The sequence below is a fragment of the Podarcis cretensis genome (assembly GCF_951804945.1).
Source record: "Podarcis cretensis genome assembly, chromosome: 4".
In the NCBI taxonomy this organism is placed as follows: domain Eukaryota; kingdom Metazoa; phylum Chordata; class Lepidosauria; order Squamata; family Lacertidae; genus Podarcis; species Podarcis cretensis.
Window position 1 is genome coordinate 57,223,234 of NC_137173.1, and position 22,364 is coordinate 57,245,597.

The following is a 22,364-nucleotide window of genomic DNA, read 5'->3' on the forward strand; positions in this document are numbered from 1 at the left end:
CAGAGTGGTTAACAAACATTAAATAATTAAAGAAATACAATTAAGATTATAAAACCTAGGGAAAAGGTCATCAATCAACATGTCTAAAAACCCTCATGAACAGTAAAACAATAAAAAACAGCAGGCTTTCATCAAACAAACAAACAACCCTAGGACCAGTGCTTTTTTTCTGTGGGGGTGCAGGGGTATGCATACCCCTAAACATTTTATGAATCTTTGTACTTTTGTCCATTTACTGTATTTATTTCCCCCGATTTGAACTATAAAATGGAGGTTTTATTGAGTCAAAATGAGAGTACCCCTAAACATTTTTTAAGGGGGGGGGACACTGTCTGGGACATTGTGCATTGGTAGAATTTAATTGGATTTTCCAAAGGCCTGGGTATCAGAAGCCCAGTAATGTGATGACTGTCCACGCCTATAGGGAACCACTATTGTGACTATAGGTGCAGGCTGATGATCAGAGCAACACTACAAAGAAGGCCTTCTCCTTCCACTACCATCCACAACAGGGCAATGAGAAGCGCCTCATTTGCCTTTTTCACTTCGTGGAGGGGATTCAGAAGAGAATTTGTGAGGAAAAATAAATAGATACCGTATCCATATTTTTTTTTTAAGAAAAGAGCCTGAGTTACAAATCTGTATTATTAAAGGGCTGGCCATCCATTACTCTGCACCCCTGCTTTTCAATTCTGGAAGTCACTTGTTTACACACAGAAGATACAGCTGCAGTATATAAAGCAAAAACATATTAATACTCTAATGTGCATAGAAAGTGTGGCTCCCTGTATAGAAGAGCCTGTCTTGCCAGTGGCAGGTCTTTGAAATATCCTTTCCAGCCTGATGCAGCTAACTAAAGCTCATCTCCCTGTGATTTCAGTTTAATGATAGTCCAAGGTCTTTGGAAACGACCAAAATACACGCTCCTTGCCTCTTCCTTCACTTCCCTCTCAACAAGGCTGCTTGTTCCATAAACAAACACTGGGCTAGAAGGCAAAGCCAGCCGCCTTTGGCCTAGTGCCAGAGAGGCTGATCTGAGCTGACAAATCTAAAAATGTCCGCTGTCCAGGCTTCTGTGAAATCCACTTGGCAGTTTTGTGCAGAGACCTGAAGAGCGTTCAGTTACAGGGTCAACTGCTCTGGGATGGCCTGGTCAAATACAAGCTACTCATTTTTCCAGTGATTAAATGCATTATTATATTGAGGACCTTTTGGGGAAATATTTATTTAAATGTTATATAACATACCTTCTAGGATCAAAAGATTCAGAGTAGTTCTTTTTTTAATTGCAGCTGCCCAAAGGAAAAAAGATAAATAAAACAAATCTGCTGCTATTGGCCACTGTTTTTGCTTTGTCAACACCTTCATGTGTTCTTTGCTATGTCAGAGGCAGTAGGTCTCTGAATACCATTTGCTGGGAATCACAGGTGGGAAGAGTGCAGTTGTGTTCTGGTCCTGCTTGCAGGCTTCCCAGAAGGCATCTGGGTGGCCACACTGAGAACAGGATGCTAGATCCAGCAGGCTCTTAAGTCCAAGTGTCTTTGTGTGATTACCCACCCATTGTTTATTCAGAAAGCAATTCATTGACTCAAAGATCAGAACTCTGAAACTTCCTGGTTCTTAGAGAGACCAGGAAATTGCAGGGAGGGAGACATAAAGAGGGTCTTCCCGTTGAATAAAAATATGGACTTCCTCCTTATGTTTAAATACAGTGGGGGCCTATGTAAGATGTTTACATGAGTAAACCTTACCTTTCCATAGCAACTTGAGTCAAGCTGAACCAAGTTATAGTCTGAAGGGATGAGAGGTGTACACGGTGTTTTATCAATTTGTTCTCCTCTCTCATCAAACTGATTTCCAATCTTCCCAAGTGTGCCATTCGTGCAACTCTCTTCTTCCTAAGGTTTGTCAGATCATGAGAAACAATTTAAATACAGAGTCAAGGAGGAAAAGAGGTGGTAAAGGACTCTTGCTGGATTGCACTTCCTCAAGACAGAAGCATTGCTTGTTTGAAAAGCATTCTAATCTCAAAGGCATCCTGTGTATAGGAGCTTCAATTATCTAAGAGAAGGCTCTGAATTAAGCCACATCTGCACTATACATTTAAAGCAGTATCATGTCACTTTAAACAGTCATGGCACCCCCCCCAAGCATCCTGGGAACTGTAGTTAGTCAATCATGTTGATAGTTGATGGAGTCTTCAGAGATGAGTGTCTAACAAGGATTATGTTTGGCCTAATATTTCAGGTATCTGCTCATCTGAAACTTCAGGAAAAAGATGAAGGCAGGAGGGAAATGGTATGTATAGTACTTTGCTCAAGGAATAAATGAAACATACTGAATATTTTTAATGTAATTGTGAAAACCGAGCTAAAAATTAGTTCCTCCTTGCTTGTGGGGGATGAAATATGTATGCAGCACTCTTTATATCAGTAACAAAGGAATTTAGGATATACTATTGGAATTTTGTGCTTTTTGGGGTGAGGGCAGATTGAAGACATGCTTATTAAAAAGAAGCCCCAGCTGCTTGCCTACCATTTATAGGACCAGAAATTTAATGGTTAAATTTCACTCAATGTAAGAATAAAAGAGGAAAGAAAAATATGTTGAAAGTACTCATAGGAATGTTCAGACAATTATAAGGATGCTTCATTTAACAGCTGGATATTATATTTTAGCTAGATTTGCAGCTCAGCTTTTGATCTTGTATAGACAGCAGTATAAATAGTTGTTTGGGGTATGTGGCTGAAAGGAAATTCATTGTTGTAGAGACCATCGCAAACAGTGAGTTAAAGAGATTGCACTGATGAACGTTCCCAAATCGAGCAGGACTGAACTCTCCACACATCAACTAATGGGTGGGAGGGGTTCAATCCTGCTTGCTGCAGGGATTGGCTCCTGCAGCTGATCCAGACACATCTCTGCCTGCCCCACACCTGACATCAGATATGACATCTGCTTTTTTTGGTTTTTGAAAATTGCCCCAGTGGACCAAACAGGGGGTCCTGATTTGGTCTGCAGGCTGGAGTCTCCCCGCCCTGTTGAATGTGGACAGCACTTGTGAAGACCCTTTGAAATACTTTGTTGTCCCTCATTTCAGGTAAAGGAGATCCTGACAGCTCTGGGTTTGCTGTCCTGTGCCACTACGAGGACCGGAAGTCTTTCAGGGGGGCAGAGAAAGCGTCTCGCTATTGCTTTGGAGCTGGTGAACAACCCGCCAGTTATGTTTTTTGATGAACCTACCAGGTAATTTGTATTCCAACCTAAAGATGGTATCATCATCATCATCATCATTATTTAGTGCATGGCTTGCAGTACCGCATTGATCCATGGCCCACCCTCCAAGGGTCATGTGGTAAAGTGCATGGGGCCAAGGCAGAAAACCAATACTTTAAAAAAATTAAATACTTGATTGCTAGAATGCATGTAGTAGATTATTATTCCCTATTATTCTTTCATCTTTTATCCAAAGCCAATCCCTTCTCTTCATTAATCCCCACAACCCATTCTGGTTTTAGTTTATTTAAAACTGATTATCATTCAATCTAATTATTCCTTCTTCCATCCAAAGGTAGTTCCTTCGCTTCCTTAATCTCCCCACTCCTGAACTCTTTCTGTTTTTATTTTATTTTATGTTTTGCTTTGTTTATATGGTTCCAGTTCTACTTCCTCCATTCCACCCCCACCCCCAAACTCCTAACAAGGAATTATATGTGCTCACCAGTACCTTTTAAAGTAGAGGTCTATCAAGGATGCTTTAGTTGAGATTCCTGCATTGCAGGGGGTTTCAACCAGATGACTGACCTTACAATTCTATGGTTCAATATACAATATGATGCTGACTTCACTAGTTCTGATTCTGCTGATTGCTGACAGTTGGTCCCATTGTTTCTCCTGCTGTGATGCCTTCAGCAGCAATCTCTGGCTGCCAGTGCATCACAGGCAACTTCCAAGCAGTGCTGTTAATAGGGCACCCAGAAGTTGCAATGCAGAACCAAAAATGTGGTGTCCCAGGGCTTGGGAACCCTGAGTTTATAAAACAGAAGCCCACAGTGGCAGCCATAAGTGTACTGAGATGTGTAAGGTCCCAGATCCTTTGAAAACTAGGACGTATATTGTTGGCCAACAAGTGCAAGATACGAAAAGCTGAAAGTGAGATGGAGCGAGAAGGATGCTTTAGGGAACAGAAGTCATTAAGATGTTAAGAGCAATCTTGTAGCTGCCAAACTAAAATGTGAAAAACCAGGAAGAGCCAATGGTGGTAGCCGCTGCAGCTCATTGGAAATGTCTCCTCCTACCCAAACCCTGTTGGGATTGTGGAGCTTCTGTTCTTTTAATTCAAAGGGGCTATTATGAACATCAGCGAGTGAAAAAAACAAGCCTGACAAACTCCTTTTCTTCCTAGCGGCCTGGACAGTGCATCCTGCTTTCAAGTCGTCTCCTTGATGAAGGCTTTAGCACAAGGTGGTCGGTCCATTATCTGCACTATACACCAGCCCAGTGCCAAACTCTTTGAGCAATTTGACCAGGTACTTACTTTGATTTCTTTTTTGCCACACGCATGGATGTATAAAGAGTGCACTCACAGCTGCATCTAATTTCCTAGGCCACAATACTGTATCTGAGATCTCATTGCACTGACATACAGATAGAATAGCTTCCCAGTCTCGCTTCATGGCCAAGAGTATGTATTTTTCCTCTCTCTTTTCCTCACTGCATAAGCTTCATGTGAGGCTGATGCTGCACATCAATCTCAGTGGTATCTATGCTGACTGGCAGTGGCATTCCAGAGTAATTCAGAGAGGGGGCTTCCCCACCCCTATCTGGGTGGAAAGAAGATGCACTCCCACAGAACCATGGCTATTCTTTGCTGAAGTGGCCTTAAAGGCAGTTCCACTCCACATATACTCAGGAAATTTTGCTACCTCAGAAGTTCTTCTGGGAGGCTGCTTGTTTGAAAATGCCTGCATGTCGACACCCCCTTTTTATATGGAAACCTTGTGTGTCACAGAGAAGTCAATGGACTGATAGGTTGGATCTTGATGGTTCCTGGGGATCTATTCACACAGAGAACCTAACGTACACCACCCTGGAGGTGATTTTCATGATCACGGCAGCACATTTTTCAGTCATTCCAGTTGGGAAAAATTGCTTCCAAGGAGCCGCAGCTGGGATTGGGTGACACTTTAAAGTGCTCTGAGGGCCTCATTAAACATTATCTGCTAATGCGTGCAAATAAACCCCAACATGACTGCAACTCCTTTGCAAGGGAGGGAGCAGTTTACAGCAGAGTCCTGGCAGAGGGATCCATTGTATCAGGACTGTGCTGCAGAATGCACCTACAATGAAGTATTAGTCCAGAGGGGCCCTCAGCGGAAAGCAAGCGAAGAATGCCAATTATAGAATCAATTTGCTCAGTTACTCCTCTTTCTTTGATGGTTTCATGTTCAGCCCGTTTTCCACTATGCGTCTGAAGACAGAGTTTAGTAGATAAAAACCCTTCATGTGCTTTCCAGAAGTGAAGGCCTCAGAGTTGAGACTACTTACTTCTGAGAAATCACATTGCTTCCTGATAAGTATACTAAAATCCCTCGGACGTTGCTGTGTTGCAGTGACCTTTGATTTAGACTCTTAGCAAGGAATCTTGCTACTTTCCCCTCTGATCAGATAGTGGTTTGCTGAATAGGTTTACAAGGCAGCCAGTCTCGAGTATTATTTATCATTTGTTCTTTTCCTTTCTTTCAGCTCTATGTCTTGAGCCAAGGGCAGTGCATTTACCGTGGGAAAGTGTTAAACCTAGTCCCTTACTTGAGAGATTTGGGTTTAAATTGTCCAACGTACCACAATCCAGCAGATTTTGGTGAGCAAATGGAATGATTTCTTGGTTGTGCTTATTTGTTTTTGTTTTGAAAAAGCTCTTGAGAGCAAAACGGAAATTTATTTTTAATATATGTCATAAAATGATAAACTCTTTCTTGTTAAATCACACCCTCTAGTGGTAGGCAAGCATGCTGAACTCAGCACATGAATAAGTTCTTAGAAATGAAAAATTGGGGCGCAGGCAATGCCATGTCTCGTTTCCTACCATCATTTCCCCAGAACAACTGAAATGATTTTAAAAATCTGAATTACCTGAAGTTCTTCCTTCTGTTCAATAGAAAAATGCAAGAAGTCCAGTTTTATTTGAATTTTGAAACCGTAGTGGCTGGACTTGCTAATAAATTTGATATTTTAAAAGTTTCAAACTGACTTACCATATTTCAAAAAGTGAAAATCCGGAGATTTTTTTTTGCAAAGTTGTTGAGGTGGGTTTTTTTTTGGGGGGGGGGACATTTTTTAACTATTTCTGAGGAAAATCATCAAAAATGACACTACCGACATGGGCAACCATATGTCCAGATTTTCCCAGACATTTCACTAATTTACACCTGTTTGCGACTGCAGTATTCCGGACGTATGGCAACCCTACATTTCATCAATGTATAAAGTAAAGGTAACCAAATAAATGTCAGGGGGTGTTCAATGATAATTATTTAATTAGTGGACAACCTTATACAGTAGTACTTCGGGTTACATACGCTTCAGGTTACATATGCTTCAGGTTACAGACTCCGCTAACCCAGAAATAATACCTCGGGTTAAGAACTTTGCTTCAGGATGAGAACAGAAATTGTGCTCCGGCGGCATGGCGGCAGCAGGAGGCCCCATTAGCTAAAGTGGTGCTTCAGGTTAAGAACAGTTTCAGGTTAAGTACGGACCTCCGGAACGAATTAAGTACTTAACCCGAGGTACCACTGTATATTACAATCATATGGGTCTGGTCTTACAAGGTGTTACACTTACTTAGTCCTGCGATTAAGCCTATAACATATTTCAAAGCTGTTACAATCACCGTCCTGACTTCTGCAACCTGTTGCATCTGGATGTTTTGGACTACAGGATAATGGCAACTGTAGTTCAAAACATTCGGCGGGCACCACATTGGGGAAGGAGGCAACATGCTTTAAGCTACTTCTATAGTCCAGCTTTCATCTAAAGTGCCAGTATAGTGTGTACTGCATGTCTGAAGAGCAGGTGACCTTCTGCAGGAACTGTCTAATAATCTTAGTTTGCCCTATGATGTTGCACATGGAGTGAACATACCGGGGTGTGTGGCTTACAGAGTTGCAACCCCTGCCCCTATCATGCGTTCATCATAACTTATGAACAGGCTGCATTGTATTCATATTGTATCTCTGCATGCAACCCGTGACCTGCATTTCTTCAGAAGTAAATTATCACGGGTTTAGATGCTACAAGCATTTCCATGTCCCAGAAACCTGCTATGACCATGGGATTGTTGAATTTCTTAGATTGCCATGGCTGGATTTTGTTCCAAAATTTTGTACTCTCTGAAATAATTTCAGGATGCAGTTTCTGCGTCCCAGATGCAATTGTCTTTCATAGTGCTTTAATAGCAATAGCAGGGGTTAATATCTCTTAAGATGTTGAACTTCAACTCCCACCAATCAGCAGTGGTCAGGAATGATGGGATTTGTAGTTTCAACAACATCTGAAAGAGCACAGGTTCCCTATTTCTGCTGTACAGTTTCATTCCCCCCTGTGGAACACAGTTTACCATCCTCAGAGGTCCAGTAGGATAGAAGCCTCATCTAAAATAATCCTGAGTTCAGTAGCTGTTGTAATCTAGAGCCCACTTTCTCAAATGCATGGAGTATTGAGATAGCTATTGCTAGCCTTTGAACTTTAGGGCCCACCATTTACACAAATGTGCAAAAATATATCTGCACCCACTTCTGAATATACATGCCAGCTGAGATTGTTTTGTGCCTTTTCTATGACTATTTCACATGGAGGTGGATAGAATGATTCTTTTCTGTTCTGTTTAGTGATGGAAGTTGCCTCCGGAGAGTATGGAGACCAGAACAGTCGTCTAGTAAGGGCAGTCCGAGAGGGAATGTGCGATGCCGATTTCAAGAGAAACTCTGGGGGAGAAAGTGAACTTAACCCTTTCCTATGGCACAGACCATCTGAAGAGGTAATTTAGATGAAAATTGTTACTTTAAATGGCTGCAGAAAGGGGATCAAGCTAATTGCTACAGCCCTTCAAATGCCTTCGGGGGGGGGGGGGGGCAATGCTACTGACATAAGCCAGAAATAAGCAGTTCAAGAATGGCAATTCTGCATCATGGTTGGTGCCATTGCGTCAAGGTTACACAAACCAGACATTTGAGGACACATTTGATTGGAAATGAACTTTGTTATTAATGTTTTATACAGGCAAGACTTCTAAGCAAGCTTGTTAAGCAAATTCTCCTAACTTGGGATTATATCGAATGTTAATTCTACTCAGGGTAGTTCTGTTAAATTCAATGGGCATGACTAACTGAAGTCCATTTCAGTTTCAGTGGGTCCTCTCTGAACAAAACTTAGTTTTATACAACCCTTGAATTTGTTTGAAAGCATTCATATTCACATTCTCCTTAATTGATTTCTTCCAATATTCTCAGTGCTATGGGATTTTTGGGGAGGGAGGGAGTCAAAACAAAATCTCAATTTGACGAGCTGATGCTTATCATTCTTGCCTTATCATTGTGCCTTTATTCTTGTAAACTGCTTGGAGGGTTATTTATTTATTTACACCCAAACAGTATATAAATTTTATGAAATAAACAACAAAAATAAAAGGTCGATAACATTCATATTTGAGTTGGTTTAAAAAAAAAAAAAATCTGAGCTGAGTTTAAAAAAAGTTAAAGCCTGAAATGTCATGTTCACGTGAAGCGCTTCATCCAGAGTTATTTGCAAGTGCTTAACATTCTTCCTCGTTGGGACGCAGGTGGCGCTGTGGGTTAAAGCCTCAGCGCCTAGGACTTGCCGATCGAAAGGTCGGTGGTTCGAATCCCCGCAGCGGGGTGCGCTCCCGCTGCTCGGTCCCAGCGCCTGCCAACCTAGCAGTTCGAAAGCACCTCCGGGTGCAAGTAGATAAATAGGGACCGCTTACCAGCGGGAAGGTAAACGGCGTTTCCGTGTGCGGCTCTGGCTCGCCAGAGCAGCGATGTCACGCTGGCCACGTGACCCGGAAGTGTCTCCGGACAGCGCTGGCCCCTGGCCTCTTAAGTGAGATGGGCGCACAACCCCAGAGTCTGTCAAGACTGGCCCGTATGGGCAGGGGCACCTTTACCTTTACCTTTTAACATTCTTCCTCATCATCTGAGACTGAAGGGAAACTCAGGTAGAAAGCACTTGTTCCCCCAACCCGCCATTAAGTTATGGACTTCACCTCAACAAGGTGTGGTAACGGGCACTGGTTTTTCAACAGGGATTAAATGCATTCACGGGTGATAAATCCAACAGTGGTGACAATGGCTGAATGGGGGAGCAACCAGCTCTAGTGTACAACCATATACTGGTTGCTGGGAGATGGCCAAAGAGCAAGGGAGAAGTGTTCCCTTTCTGCCTTGCTGGTGGGCATCTCAGAAGCATATGCTTGGCTACTGTTGCAAAGAGGATGTTTGACTAGATGGGTCCTTCATTTCATTCAACAGAGTTCTTCTTGCATTCATTGATCCAGAACTAATGACTGTCCTGAGTGGTACATTTAACTACCTTTTTGTTTGTCTATTCCTTCAGGATTCTTCATCAACAGAAGGCTGTCACAGCTTCTCAGCCAGCTGCCTTACTCAGTTTTGCATTCTGTTTAAAAGAACATTTCTCACCATAATGAGGGATTCGGTAAGGCTGGTTTCAATGCTTAAAAAACAACAACTCCTCCCTTTAGGAATGTCCAAACGATGATGAGAGTTGCAGTCCCAAACATGCATTAGCTTGGAGGAGGCTGGTATGGAATGTGGATAGGCTGTTGTACGGTGCACAAATGATAGATCCATATCTACCAAATTGAGCTATGTTACAGCACTTGTCAACTCAAAAGATTCTTAACACAAGCATATCTTTTCCTTCCTACCAGGTTCTGACGCATCTGCGGATCACATCGCACATTGGCATTGGACTCCTCATAGGATTGCTGTACTTGGGGATTGGAAATGAAGCCAAAAAAGTCCTGAGCAACTCTGGCTTCCTCTTCTTTTCCATGTTGTTTCTCATGTTTGCTGCTCTCATGCCGACAGTCCTTACATGTGAGTCATGACCTATGCAGGAGGCATTTTTTAAGGATTTCTGTGATGCTGTTGAAATCTGTGAGAATTTTGCCAGTGACTTGGCTTCCACCCTCTTGAATATTTAATTGATTTTAATCAAACAAGGAAATGTAATGGCCTTTACAACTATTATTATTATTATTATTATTATTATTATTATTAAAATCCCAAAATGGTGTGTTGTCTTTGTTCATTGCCCACAAATTGTTGCGACCCAGAAGTAAACCAATATTCAGCCTTTTGTGATTCTGTATTTTTTGTGTCTACAGCTAGTAGGTTGATAGGCCACCTACAGGATTTTAAAAATTCATATATGAATATATACATAGGTTGATATAAGATCCTGCTTTTCCTCTAAAAGGAATACATGCTTACAGTGCTGACCAGTGCATGCATGTAAAATCACCCCCCAACTGGTGAAGCAGGAGCAGGTATGGCCAGGGCAGTGGAGGTCCATGTGGGCACTTGCAGCCCATGGGCCAGCTTAGGCCCACTCGTCACTCACCTCATATCGCAGGAAGTTAGCTGTGGAATTGGTAAGCCGTAGCTGCAAACCTAGGACCTCTTCCACTTTACCTGTTCCTTTATGCTGACTGAATACAAGGAACACCACCTTGTAAAGCCCAGCTATCACATTTGAATCGTAATGTTATAATCTACAATTGCAATCAGTTTCATTTTATAATGAAATGGTTTTAGAATGTTGTATTATTTTATTGTTGTTAGCCGCCCTGAGCCCGGCTTCGGCTGGGGAGGGCGGGATATAAATAAAATTTATTATTATTATTAATCTATTGTTGTTTTTTAATTGTTCAACATAGTTCCTCTAGAGATGGGCGTATTTCTTAGAGAACATCTGAATTACTGGTACAGTCTGAAGGCCTACTACTTGGCTAAAACGATGGCTGACGTCCCTTTTCAGGTAGATCTGTCTTTTCATATCTCTCTCTGTAATTTTGTAAAACAGCAAAACAGTAGGAATCCTGAACGCACTCAGTTATCTTTTCCATATAAATGAATGGGTGCATGTGGGGCAGCTTTGCAGTGGAGAAAAACAGGGGCGGAGGAAGGGGGTGGTGGGGACGGACCAACCCAGGTGCCTTCACTGCGGGGGGTGACATTTGGCAGTCATGGGCGAGCGGCTTGTTCCGCTCCTGGCTGCAGGGGCCGTGCTGTTCCATGCACCCAAGCGCCTGGGAGGGCACCCTCCGCACCCCACACCCCTTGGGAGTGCGCCCTGCCCCCCTTGGGAGCGTGCCCACCCTGGGCAGCGCGGGCATATGCTCCACCACTGGGGACAACGCATACTGTGACTGTTGGTGGCCTGGCCTCCCTTGGAGCAATCTGGGGGTAGGGGCAGTATGCAGGGAGTTTAGACAAACATTCTGCACACCACTATGTGATATATTTTCTAAAAACAACAAAAGTGAATTTCAAAATATGGTTAGCGCTCTTCTGAAAGGTGCTGGTGGACACTGGTTGAAGTTCAGTTGCTAAACCAATGTGGCTTACATGATGAGATGAAGAAAATGTATTCTCCCTCTTCATTTGTGTTCCATCACTGGATGTGGAAAGGAAAGATGCCAACCTACAGTGATACCATAAAGAGCTGATGTAGCAGGAAGCTCCCATTCTTCCCTCCCTTAAGCAAAAAACAGTGCCGATTATTTATATCAAAAAAGAAAAGTTGTATAATGCCATATTCCTTAAAAGATGTCTGTCTCTTTGCAGATTATGTTTCCTGTAGCATATTGCAGCATTGTGTACTGGATGACCTCGCAACCCTCTGATGCGCTCCGATTCGTCCTGTTTGCAGCACTGGGGACAATGACATCACTCGTGGCTCAGTCACTGGGGCTTCTGATTGGGGCAGCATCCACTTCACTCCAGGTCTTGGCTCTTGCTTTTTTTGTGATATTACACCAGCCTTGGCCAAGCTGCTGCTGCCTTCCACATGTGTTGGACTACAACTCCCATCAGCCTATGCTGGTGGGCACTGATGAGATCATAGAATCATAGTAGTATGGAGTTGGAAGAGACCACGAGGGTCATCTAGCCCAACCCCCTGCAATGCAGGAATCTTTTGCCCAATGTGGGGCTCAAACCGTTGACCCTGAGATTAAAAGTCACATGCTCTACCAACTGAGCTGAAGATCAGACATGTAGTCCAAGAGCTCTGAAGGTCACCGACTTGGCGAAGGCTGTATTACACATCCCTGTTCCTTTCGGCAGTTGTAGCTTCAGTTTACTTGGCATGCTTAAGGATGGTGCATGCCTTCCAACAAATGCCATTGGCACTGAAAAGCCTTCTGTTAGTGATGGGTCTGGCAAAAATGCAACCCTCATTTTGCTTTAGTTTTTAATCTTGATATCTGCCTTTTTTTTGTTTTAGGTGGCAACATTTGTAGGCCCTGTTACAGCCATCCCCGTTCTCCTCTTCTCAGGATTTTTTGTCAGCTTTGATACCATTCCAGCTTACCTCCAATGGTTGTCCTACATCTCATATGTCAGGTAAATGTGAAGGGTGCTGATTGGCACTTCAAGTGCAATTCTAATAAAGTTTCACCATTGATTAATGCATCCCCTTGGTTTAGAGAGTTAGCACATTTTAAAAATGAGAGCATGTGCATGAAATGGATGGGTGTGGTTTGTGTTTAAAGGGACCATGTTTGCCTAAGTTTGATCAACTTGATAGCATATAGGACATGAGCCAGAGAATCCTGCTTTCAAAGCTTAGTTCAGAGAGCGGTAGCACATACTCCCTGTGTGACCACAGCTAGGCAATACACCTTTCTGCCTTTCTCTACTGAAGAAATGGAAGTTTTAGCCTTGTGTCATTATACAGAGTTGTGGAAGTGCCCCACTTTACAGATCCTTGCAGGTTTACTTCAATTAATCGCCCTCGCCAGCTTCCCAGCAGGTGACCAATCTGCAGAAACTGGAATTTATTTAGTTATTTAAAGCATTTGTGCACCACCCTTCACCTGAAGGTCCCAGGACAGAAATACACAGACAGCAAAATCTAATGAAGAATCTAAGCCAAAACACAACACAACAAGTTATACAATAAAATTGCAAGTCAGTGAAACAGCAAAAAAAGGGAAGATGACCTCATCTCCCAGTGCACCTTCTCCTTTACCAAAGGCTGGGGCATCCCTTTTCCCCTGCTGATAAAGCCAAAACAGTGATATGGCGAAAGGTGCCATCTGTTTGATGGTTTCATACATGGCTACAATCTAGCAAGAATTAGTTTGCGTTCATATATGGGAAACTGCTTCTGCAGTTAGGATTGTTCTTACCTAATCTGGGTATCCAATAATATTTGTTTAGGGATTTTTTCTTTTCTCAGTTGGCTTGTTTTCTGATGCATGCCCCCCATTTTACCTTCACAACAACTCTGTCAATTAGGTTAGTAAGATCTTATGATTTGTCCGGAGTTTCATAGCGAATTTTATGACTGAGCAGTGGTTCAGAACTGCGTTCAGATCTAGCATCATATTCCCACTGTGCAACACATAACAATCACAAGCAGAAATTAAAGCTACTGATATTGTCATTATTGCTTTTATGGCTTAGCTTTGGGACTGTACGTGGATCATCATGGATGTAAATATAGTGATTAAAATGGCCAACCCCTTAAGCAATAATTAATTCAATTACTGTTGTTTTAAGGTACTTGATTATTATTTTTTGCCTGATAGATTTGATTCCGCTTTGACCTTGCAAACTATTATTTTCTCTAGATACGGATTTGAAGGTGTCATTCTATCCATCTATGGTTTGGACCGGGAAGATCTCCACTGCGACAAAGATGATACTTGCCATTTTCAAAAATCAGAGGCCATCCTCAAAGAGCTGGATGTAGAAAATGCTAAACTTTATTTAGACTTCATCGTGCTTGGAATTTTCTTCATCTCCTTACGCCTCATTGCCTACTTTGTCCTCAGATACAAGATTCGAGCAGAGAGGTAGAGAGGAAGCAGATGCAACAAACAACATGCAGTTGTAGACTGTTGTTATTGTCTGATTGTGGCAGACAAGTCTCCAGTGCCGAGTTGCAAGTGGAATTGTGATCTAGCCCATAGAAAACCATGTCCTGATGGATTAATGGATGCATAGTTAACCGTGATTGTGAACTGACTGGGTCTGGTCATATTTCTTTTATGCTTTCTAGCTTTAACTAGGAAGACAAACTAGAAGGGAATCTTGTTTCACATCTGGGAGCCATCGCTGCTGATCACAGGAATTTTTTCTCATGGAAGCTGTGTTTTCTTGTAAGGTAGCTATAGTCATGTGGCAACAAGGTAAAAAAAATATGGCTGGGGATCTTTCTTCTATGTCCTGCAGAAATGTGAGGAATATATTATCTCATCCTGTTGCATCACTGCAAGTTTCCTGAACTTTTGCACGTATTTTCCCCACAAGAAATCCCCCATGAAAACAGATGTCTGCAAATTCGTCAAACCTTTATAAAATGAATGGGTTTTTTTCTTAAAAGAAAGGATATATATGTAATTTGATATCTGTTGTCTTCTTTACATACAGATTTCTGGAGCTTTATTCTCATGAGCTGGTCTCATACTCCCAAATCACAATATTACAATGAAATGTCAAATTCCATGAACTCTGTAAAAAGAATTCTAGGGTGCAAAAAGTGCATTTTATCTATAAGCTGACCACAAATGATTCCTTTTAGCATTTTTCTTTCAGGATATTCTTTCAATCCATGTTTCTTATGGTGTTTGAAATATTCATTGTCCACATTTAACTACCTCCCGTGGATGCAAAAGCTTGAGTGTTCCTGCACTGGGAATCTGAGGCAGTCTAAGCAAAATAGAATCAGATCTAAACACGTGTTTGAATGTTCTAAAATATTTTAATAACACAGATATTGACAGAAGGGAGAATTGCCAATGGTGCATTGTCATGACTCCTTATGGAATAGTAAAACCTTTCTCTGGTGCATATGTAGTTCTTCTGGTTTTTGCAAGGCCAGCATGTATAACAAAAGTCATCGGTTCTGTTTTTCATGAGTTCCAACATACATTTCTTGCAAAACATTTTGATACATACTTCCATCATAACCCAACACAGTGACTCGGTGGCTCTAACCCAGTAGCAGGCAGCATGGGAACTCCCAACAGCTGAGTCATTGCTACTTTCAGGAGGGAAACGCTGAAGGGAAATATGACAGAGAGGTCAGCATGGTGCAAACGCATCAGCAGGAGTGCTGGATTGGCTCATCTGCTGCATTTGCATTATGTCAACCTCCCCACTGCCTTGCTGTTCTCCTTCTGGTAAGCAGCAGCTCCTCAGTTGTCAGGAGGTCAAGTGGGCATCACTGCCCCACTATACCATTCTCTACTGTCCCAATCCTATTGAAATAAAATGGCTTAAGCTTGCTGGATTGCTTGGTTGCTAGATTGCAACCAAGTGGTCTAAACAGAGGCAGCCAACATGGTGCTGTCCAAATTCTGTTAGACTCCATCACCATTGACTATTGGCTGCAGCTGATGGGAGTTGGAACCCAATAAGTCTGGAGAGCACAACGTTGACTATCCCAGGTCTTAAACAATAATTAACCAATTTTTGCTATCCATTAACATTTTGCTTTCTTTTCGGACCAAGTTAGCCTCGTAAAATGAATGAAAGGTAATTGGAAGGGAGTTGGCTCTGTATTCCTGATTTCTGCCAAGCCAATGTGCTTCTGTATATTGGCAGAATTTTGTATAGTAATTGTGGGTTTATCCAACAGTTTAAAGGGCGATATGGAAAATTAACAGAGTAGGAAGTCAGTAAAGCACCCTAGATCTGGAAGAGATCCAAATGTCATGCCAAGTTCAGCCCAGTGCACTCAGGTTGGGAAATTGAATGAATGGCATTATGTTGACTTTATGAGTGAATCAAATAAGGCTGTTTTCAGGCCAGAAGTGGTTTTGTTTCAGCAGCTCATTCAGCAACTAGATAAAATGGCCCACTCAGAGAAATTGGATCACAGTGAGATTCCCTTTTGTGCATGTAATCTAGAAGAGCCATTGTTCAACAGACTATTTTAAGCACTTCAGAGAGATCTTTGTTAAACCAAAACTGCTAGAATAAGCCACAGCTTCTGGGTGTCTCTCCCTCTCCACAATTTGGAAGGTTGAAGGAGAGGTATTTACTTCTAGAGTGATAAATGGCACATTTTAATACAATTTAGATTGTTTTGTGAACAGATTTATATTGCTAGAGATAATAAGTTCTTTCCTTTTTACATATGGCAGGATTCAAATCTGTACCACTAACTAGAGACCCAAAGTGCAGGCAGGCTTCCAGTAACCCATAAGGTCTACCTTGCCCAAAAGCAGCAGTAATCTGATGTGACAGTGTATGCCTGTCATTGTAATCTGGGAGCTGTTCAAATAACCAGACTTCTTATCTAGTTGAGTGTCCTCAAATTCATTATTGTAATTCAGGTTAAACAGGTTTCTGTTTTTAAAAAAGTTACAAAAACCCGTATTAAAGGCACAACTCTTTCAACTTGAGATCATTAAATCATAATACAATGAGCAGATCATTCTGATGTGATGTCCCATCCCCCCACCTCCAAGTTTTAAGACACTTCACTTTTCAGTGAAAGAATGCTGCAAGAGAACCTTCCAATTTGCATGTGGTGGGTTGGGTTTTATTCTGGTGCCTCTTTTATCAGAAAGCTGTCGCAGCTTTCAGAATAAGTCAGTGATGGGTTTTCAATGCAACAGTTGTGTTCGATTGAAATTGAGGTGAGTGTGTAAACCTTTCCCTCACGCACAAAATTTGATTAAAAACGGAACAGGTGCACAACAGGAAGTTGATGGAAGACGAAATGAAAACTCAAGACACCTCTTTGTGTTCTTATGTTCCAAGCTGATGTTAGAATGTTCTCCTTTACATCAGTTCTGTACTTGGGACAACATGCCTCCTGCTGGTGGCAGGAGACCCCCAGCTGTCCACTTTGTCCATGCATCAAATCAGACATGATTGACCATAATAATCCATCTTCCATATATTGCCATGAAGAGGCAAAGGGCTAAAACTGCCTAGAGCAGGTGAATGTCACAAAATGTCATCTGATTGTAGGATATAGCCACAATCAGCCTTCCACAGTTTGCGATTGATGAATTAGATGTCATGGATTTACTTAAGATGAAACAGAACTTGATTGGGCAAGAAGAACTGGCTTCTTGATGCTTTCCATAATAGCCTCAAATTACTTTGCCAATATGTCCATTTTGTATTTTCAGTTTGGGGAATTTAAAGTTGGATTGTTTTCTTTTTGCCACAAACATTTATAATATTCTTATTCCTACCCAGTTGCTCCACGGCATACTTTCTCATAAATAAATGAACAAATCTGCCACCATGGGATAAAGCTAAAGTGGTGCAGCTTGGAAAATGAAATTTTAACAAGGAAATGAGTCAATCCAGAAATAAACTGAACAATTTACCTTAATACAGCAAACATGACACTAGTCATTATATATTTAAGTTTCAATTATCACAATGTTAGTGGGTGCTTTAGGGAATTTTGTTTTCTATTGGTTGTGGGATTGGTATGACCTGTCACTAGCTGCTTTTATAGAGGCTGTGCCCCATAATTATAGAGAAATGTCAAATTCTATTACCGGTGGCTTATGATAATTCTTATAGCTCCTTTTCAGTGTGATGAATTGTATACCGCAGCCCATGCCAACCTTGTCTCCTCTGGCTGTTGTTGGACTACAACTCCCATGATGACCAGCCAGCACAGCAGGTGGATGAAGGCTGGTTATTTACTCTGAATCATGCACTGAAAAAACATGTTCCTGGCTTAGTATCTAGCAGATTTGAATAATTCCACTTGTATTGGTGCATTCCATTACAAAACTAAAACATGAGAAATATATATATATTTTTGCAAGGAATGAAAAAAAAAACTGTGAAAGAATTGCACCTGTGGCCTATTGTTTCTTTTCAATCATTTATGTATTCATAGCTACAGCAATTATCTTCTGCTTCTGCGGCTGGAGATAATTCCACAGGAGTTACAATTGTGCATGCTGTTGTTCTTGCTTGTGGAAGCGCTTCACAATGGCCATGTTTGCTACAGCATGTGAGCCATCTGCTATCATAGCAATGGGTGAGACACCTGACCTCAAAGCAATCGTGGAATGTTCATAATGCCTCTGGTATTCCAACTAAGTACTGAATCCTGCCCAAACGATGTTTTTCCATTTAAAAAGGACACTCAAGTGGGTCTTAAAATGGCAAAGGAAATGTTGCCTTTGAAATGACATTTGTGTAAAAGTTAAAAAGGGAAACTGCACAGTTCCTATCAATTTATTCCAACATTGGGGTCTCCTTTCTTGCTTTCTTAGAAGCTCATTTCATGAATGCATGGGGTGGGGGGACGACTCAGGATTGTGCCCACTGTTCCCCCTCCTATGTACAAATAGGCCCTATGTGCTTGCAGATTGCATGCGTATGGACTATGCGCAGTCAGGAACCAGCGAAAGGCAGGGTCCCATATCACGCATACACCTGGCATGTGCATAGACTTGGCTCAGGCACTCAGCTGAACATGCAAGCATTGGGGTCAGCAACAGTAGCCACAATCTTCCTCCTCTTCCTTCTCTCTCTACACATTCAACGCACCTGCAGTTTTCTTGTGAAAAGGGCTCAAGGTGTTTGCTTTTCAAAAACATGAAATCAAAAGTAGGAAATGGTAGTTTTATAGGTCTATATATTCATTTACTAGATCTCAGTGTTGACATGAAGTCTAACCCCAGTTACTCAAGAGTAAGTACCATTGAATTCAATAGGACTTACTTCTGAGTAGACAGGATTAGGCTTGTGCTTGCACTGTAAGTGTATTTTCCAGAGGATTATCTTTCCTTTTATTTATGTGATCTGTTAGAAACCTGGAAGTACTAAATAGTCTGTGGAGCTCCTTCTCTTCCTCAGGTTTTGCCGAAATTTTACTAGCCTGATAGTCTAAAAAGAATCCAACAATATTTGTCCTTGTAGCTTTAAACGAAACATTGAATTGTTCTTGTTTTAATGATCATGAGACATCCATCTTTTAAAAAAATGATTTTCTGTATGTGAGTTGTAGTGTATGGTATTGCTGACGGTGGATTTAAACTATTTGTACAATACTGGCTCTCGGATGCAGCGAGCTGTTGCCCTTAAACCTTATTTAGTTATTTAAGATACTTAATGTGTGTATGTATGTGGGTGGGTTTTTTTAAAAAAAGAAAATTAATAAATAAAAACAAAACGCAAGAGTCAATGCAAGTAAAATGTCAAAAACTCAGCGTGCTGAAGTGTGCATATACTGTATGATATCCTTCACTAACCTGATGTTGTCCAGATGTTTTGAACTATAACACCCATCAGTCCCATCAACAGCTGTGTTGGCTGGGGCTGATGGGAGTTGTGGCCCAACTAGAGGACACCAGTTTAGTCAAGGTTGCTGTCTGTCAACTAGCTCTCCTTTCTTGGATGTGTAATGCACCCCTGCATTACTTTGGATTCCTGTTGGTTTTGCTGTTTTAGAGACTATTGCTGCTTGCACGCTGTGATACATTTGCACTGTTGTAGATATATGTAAACATTGTCTTCTTTCTACCCCCTGCTCCTCCTTCTCCCCCAGGTGACTTGTTCATATTTTGAAGTTTAGACAATGTTAGTGAACGACATGTACCTGATTCATGTACCTAATCAAAAGATTTAGGATGTTGGTATTCTAACGCTGTACTTTAAAGATACTAACATGAAAAGGCTTTGTATATTTCTGTATAGTAAATTCCTAGAGGATCTTTGTATGTGCATTATTTTCCAAATTAGAGCTCTTGTTTTCTGAAAATGGAGAACACTTAACAATGTAACAAACAGAGAATAAAATAAAAGTATTGCTATTTTCAGATTATCAGCTTGGTCGCTCTTTAATGGCCTGATTCAACCATCCTTCAGCTTTTCAGTTCAAGGATCAGTCTTTAACCGCAAACAGTAGGGCATGTTGGAGAATTCCAACAAAAATGGGAACAGAAGCAGAAACTGCCAATGTTTGCTTATTCATGCCATGCCCAGAATGGCAATCAATCCAATGAATACTGATCAGAATTCATCATTATTGTTGTTTTTCAGTCTACAAATGAAACATAACTGCGTTGAAATGGGTTGTGTGGAAATAATTACATCATTGTGTTAAGTTTGTAATTTAAGTAACTTATGTAACTAATTGCATAAAAATTACATTAAATAGCAGACAGCAAGATAAATAACACAATATTTAGTGGAAACCGAATGGCAGCAGAAAGGAAACACTGCTGATTGTGAGAAATACAGTTGGAACAGAAATTGGTTGCCTTCTTGCATCCCTAAACACAGGACCCACTTTTTTGTTTTTAGGCCATATATGTCTGCCTTTCTCTTTTTTCTGTCTACTCACTCCCAAGCCTGCCTCTTTTTAGTCCCTTTTTAGTCATATTAAAACAAATTGGCTCTCTCTGCTAATTCACAGAAACCTCATTCTATGAGGCATACTGTGCAATTGCACTTACATAAGTGGGACCCAGTAACCAAAATACCCTATCCTATTTTCCTTGTCTAGAAGGTAAATGGAGATCATGGTATATCTCATTATGCATGGTGTGGAGAGAATGGCGAGAGAGATGCTAATAGTAGTGAGGCATCTAATCATAGCCTGCATTTTTATTGAGGCTTGATCAGGGCCTGTATTTTAAAATGAGCTTAAAGATTTTCAAATGTTCATGCCAGGCAGAAGACCAGCTGCCTAAGAACCTTGGCAAGATGTTTATTCTCCTGGATAAGGGGGCCCCCTGATTTATAGCAGAAAACAATTCTCAAAGTCAAAGGGAATTACAGGCTGACAGCCAAGGTTACACTGACCCTACATATTACAGAAGATAAAAAAGCAGAGAAAAACATAATTAAGAGTGGGTAAATAGTAAAATAAAACCATGTGCCTCCCATTCAACTTGAGCCATATTTTCCTAAGGTTGAAAGGTCAAGAGCAGTGAAAAAGGCAACTGGCTTGGCTGGAGAAGATAGGTTTTCTTTCTTTCTATTTTTGAGGCTGGAAACTGTTCCTTACTTTGAAAAGGTTTATTCTTCTAAAAAGCTATCTATGTTATGTATTAAATATATTGGCTTAAATGTAATTATGCAAAGGAATTAGAAGCTAAGAAATGTTAAATCCTTATGCTAGATTCTTATTTCATATAGTTGGAAGAGATCACAGGGGCCATCAGCCACCAGCCCAGCCCCCCTGCCAAGCAGGAAACATCATTAGAGCATACATATGGTTGTCAGGCCTTTGTTTAAAAGACCTTCAAGAGAAGGAGATATTTCAATGATGATGTAAATTCAAGATCCTTGACATCTGTTTAAGATAAAAATTTGAGATTAAACCATTTGTTTTGGAGGGCAATAGGGCGAGGTGAGCTGGTAATTAAGGTTCCTTGCTGAGACACATGTAAGATATATTACTACTTATTTGTCATTTATAGATAGAAGAATATATAGCTTTTTGTTTCCCATAAAAGGGCATGAGGAAATGGGTGTATCTTTTGTGATTGGTTCTAGCAAACAGCCAATAGGAATTTCAACCAGGCTGATTGGACAGAGGCAGCCACAGGAGGAGCAAGGGGGCTGGATTAAGGAAATATAAGTGCTGGCCAGAATGGCAGGAGGCCAGGCCAGAGCTTGGTAACCATATACCACTGTGCCTCATATTTATTTGTCTGACAAATAAATTATTATTTTAATTTCTCTATTGCTGCGTTGAATATTTCATTCCAGCTAAGCGTTAACCACAAGCAGGGTGCTACAGTAGAACTCAGGGACATCCAATGTAGCTGAACAATGGAAGATTCAGGGACATCAAAAAGAAAGTACTTCACCAAACAGTTAAACTATGGGATTCATTCTTTCAAGTAATAGTCACCAACTTGGATGGCTTAAAAAGAGGACTGTCATAGGTTTCTCTTTTGCTATTGTGACAACAGGATGCTAGGCTAGATGGACTAATGGGTTCTTCTTACATTTCTCCTCTTTATGCTGATTTGTATTCTACTTTTCGGCATGTAGTCAAAGACTGTACACTAGAGGGTGCTGTGAGATTTCCTCATTGCAGAGTGAGACCAGAAATAGTCCTTGCTCAAAAAAAAAATTTTTTTTGAA

The 22,364-nt window shown here is 41.1% G+C and overlaps 1 protein-coding gene across 2 annotated transcripts in view; it reads left to right on the top strand.

Moving 5' to 3' along the window:
• ABCG1 (ATP binding cassette subfamily G member 1) overlaps window positions 1–20,353 on the top strand; it is a 49,050-nt gene extending 28,697 nt beyond the window's left edge. For both annotated transcript variants that reach the window (XM_079973179.1, XM_079973180.1), the window contains exons 5-15: window positions 2,248–2,298; window positions 3,101–3,246; window positions 4,406–4,529; window positions 5,746–5,860; window positions 7,890–8,038; window positions 9,634–9,735; window positions 9,971–10,139; window positions 10,982–11,082; window positions 11,892–12,050; window positions 12,553–12,671; window positions 13,904–20,353. In XM_079973179.1, coding sequence (XP_079829305.1) covers window positions 2,248–2,298; window positions 3,101–3,246; window positions 4,406–4,529; window positions 5,746–5,860; window positions 7,890–8,038; window positions 9,634–9,735; window positions 9,971–10,139; window positions 10,982–11,082; window positions 11,892–12,050; window positions 12,553–12,671; window positions 13,904–14,132 — 1,464 coding nt within the window. In that variant the 3' untranslated portion in view covers window positions 14,133–20,353. The remainder of the gene's footprint in view (window positions 1–2,247; window positions 2,299–3,100; window positions 3,247–4,405; window positions 4,530–5,745; window positions 5,861–7,889; window positions 8,039–9,633; window positions 9,736–9,970; window positions 10,140–10,981; window positions 11,083–11,891; window positions 12,051–12,552; window positions 12,672–13,903) is intronic.
• The last annotated feature ends 2,011 nt before the right edge of the window (window positions 20,354–22,364 follow it).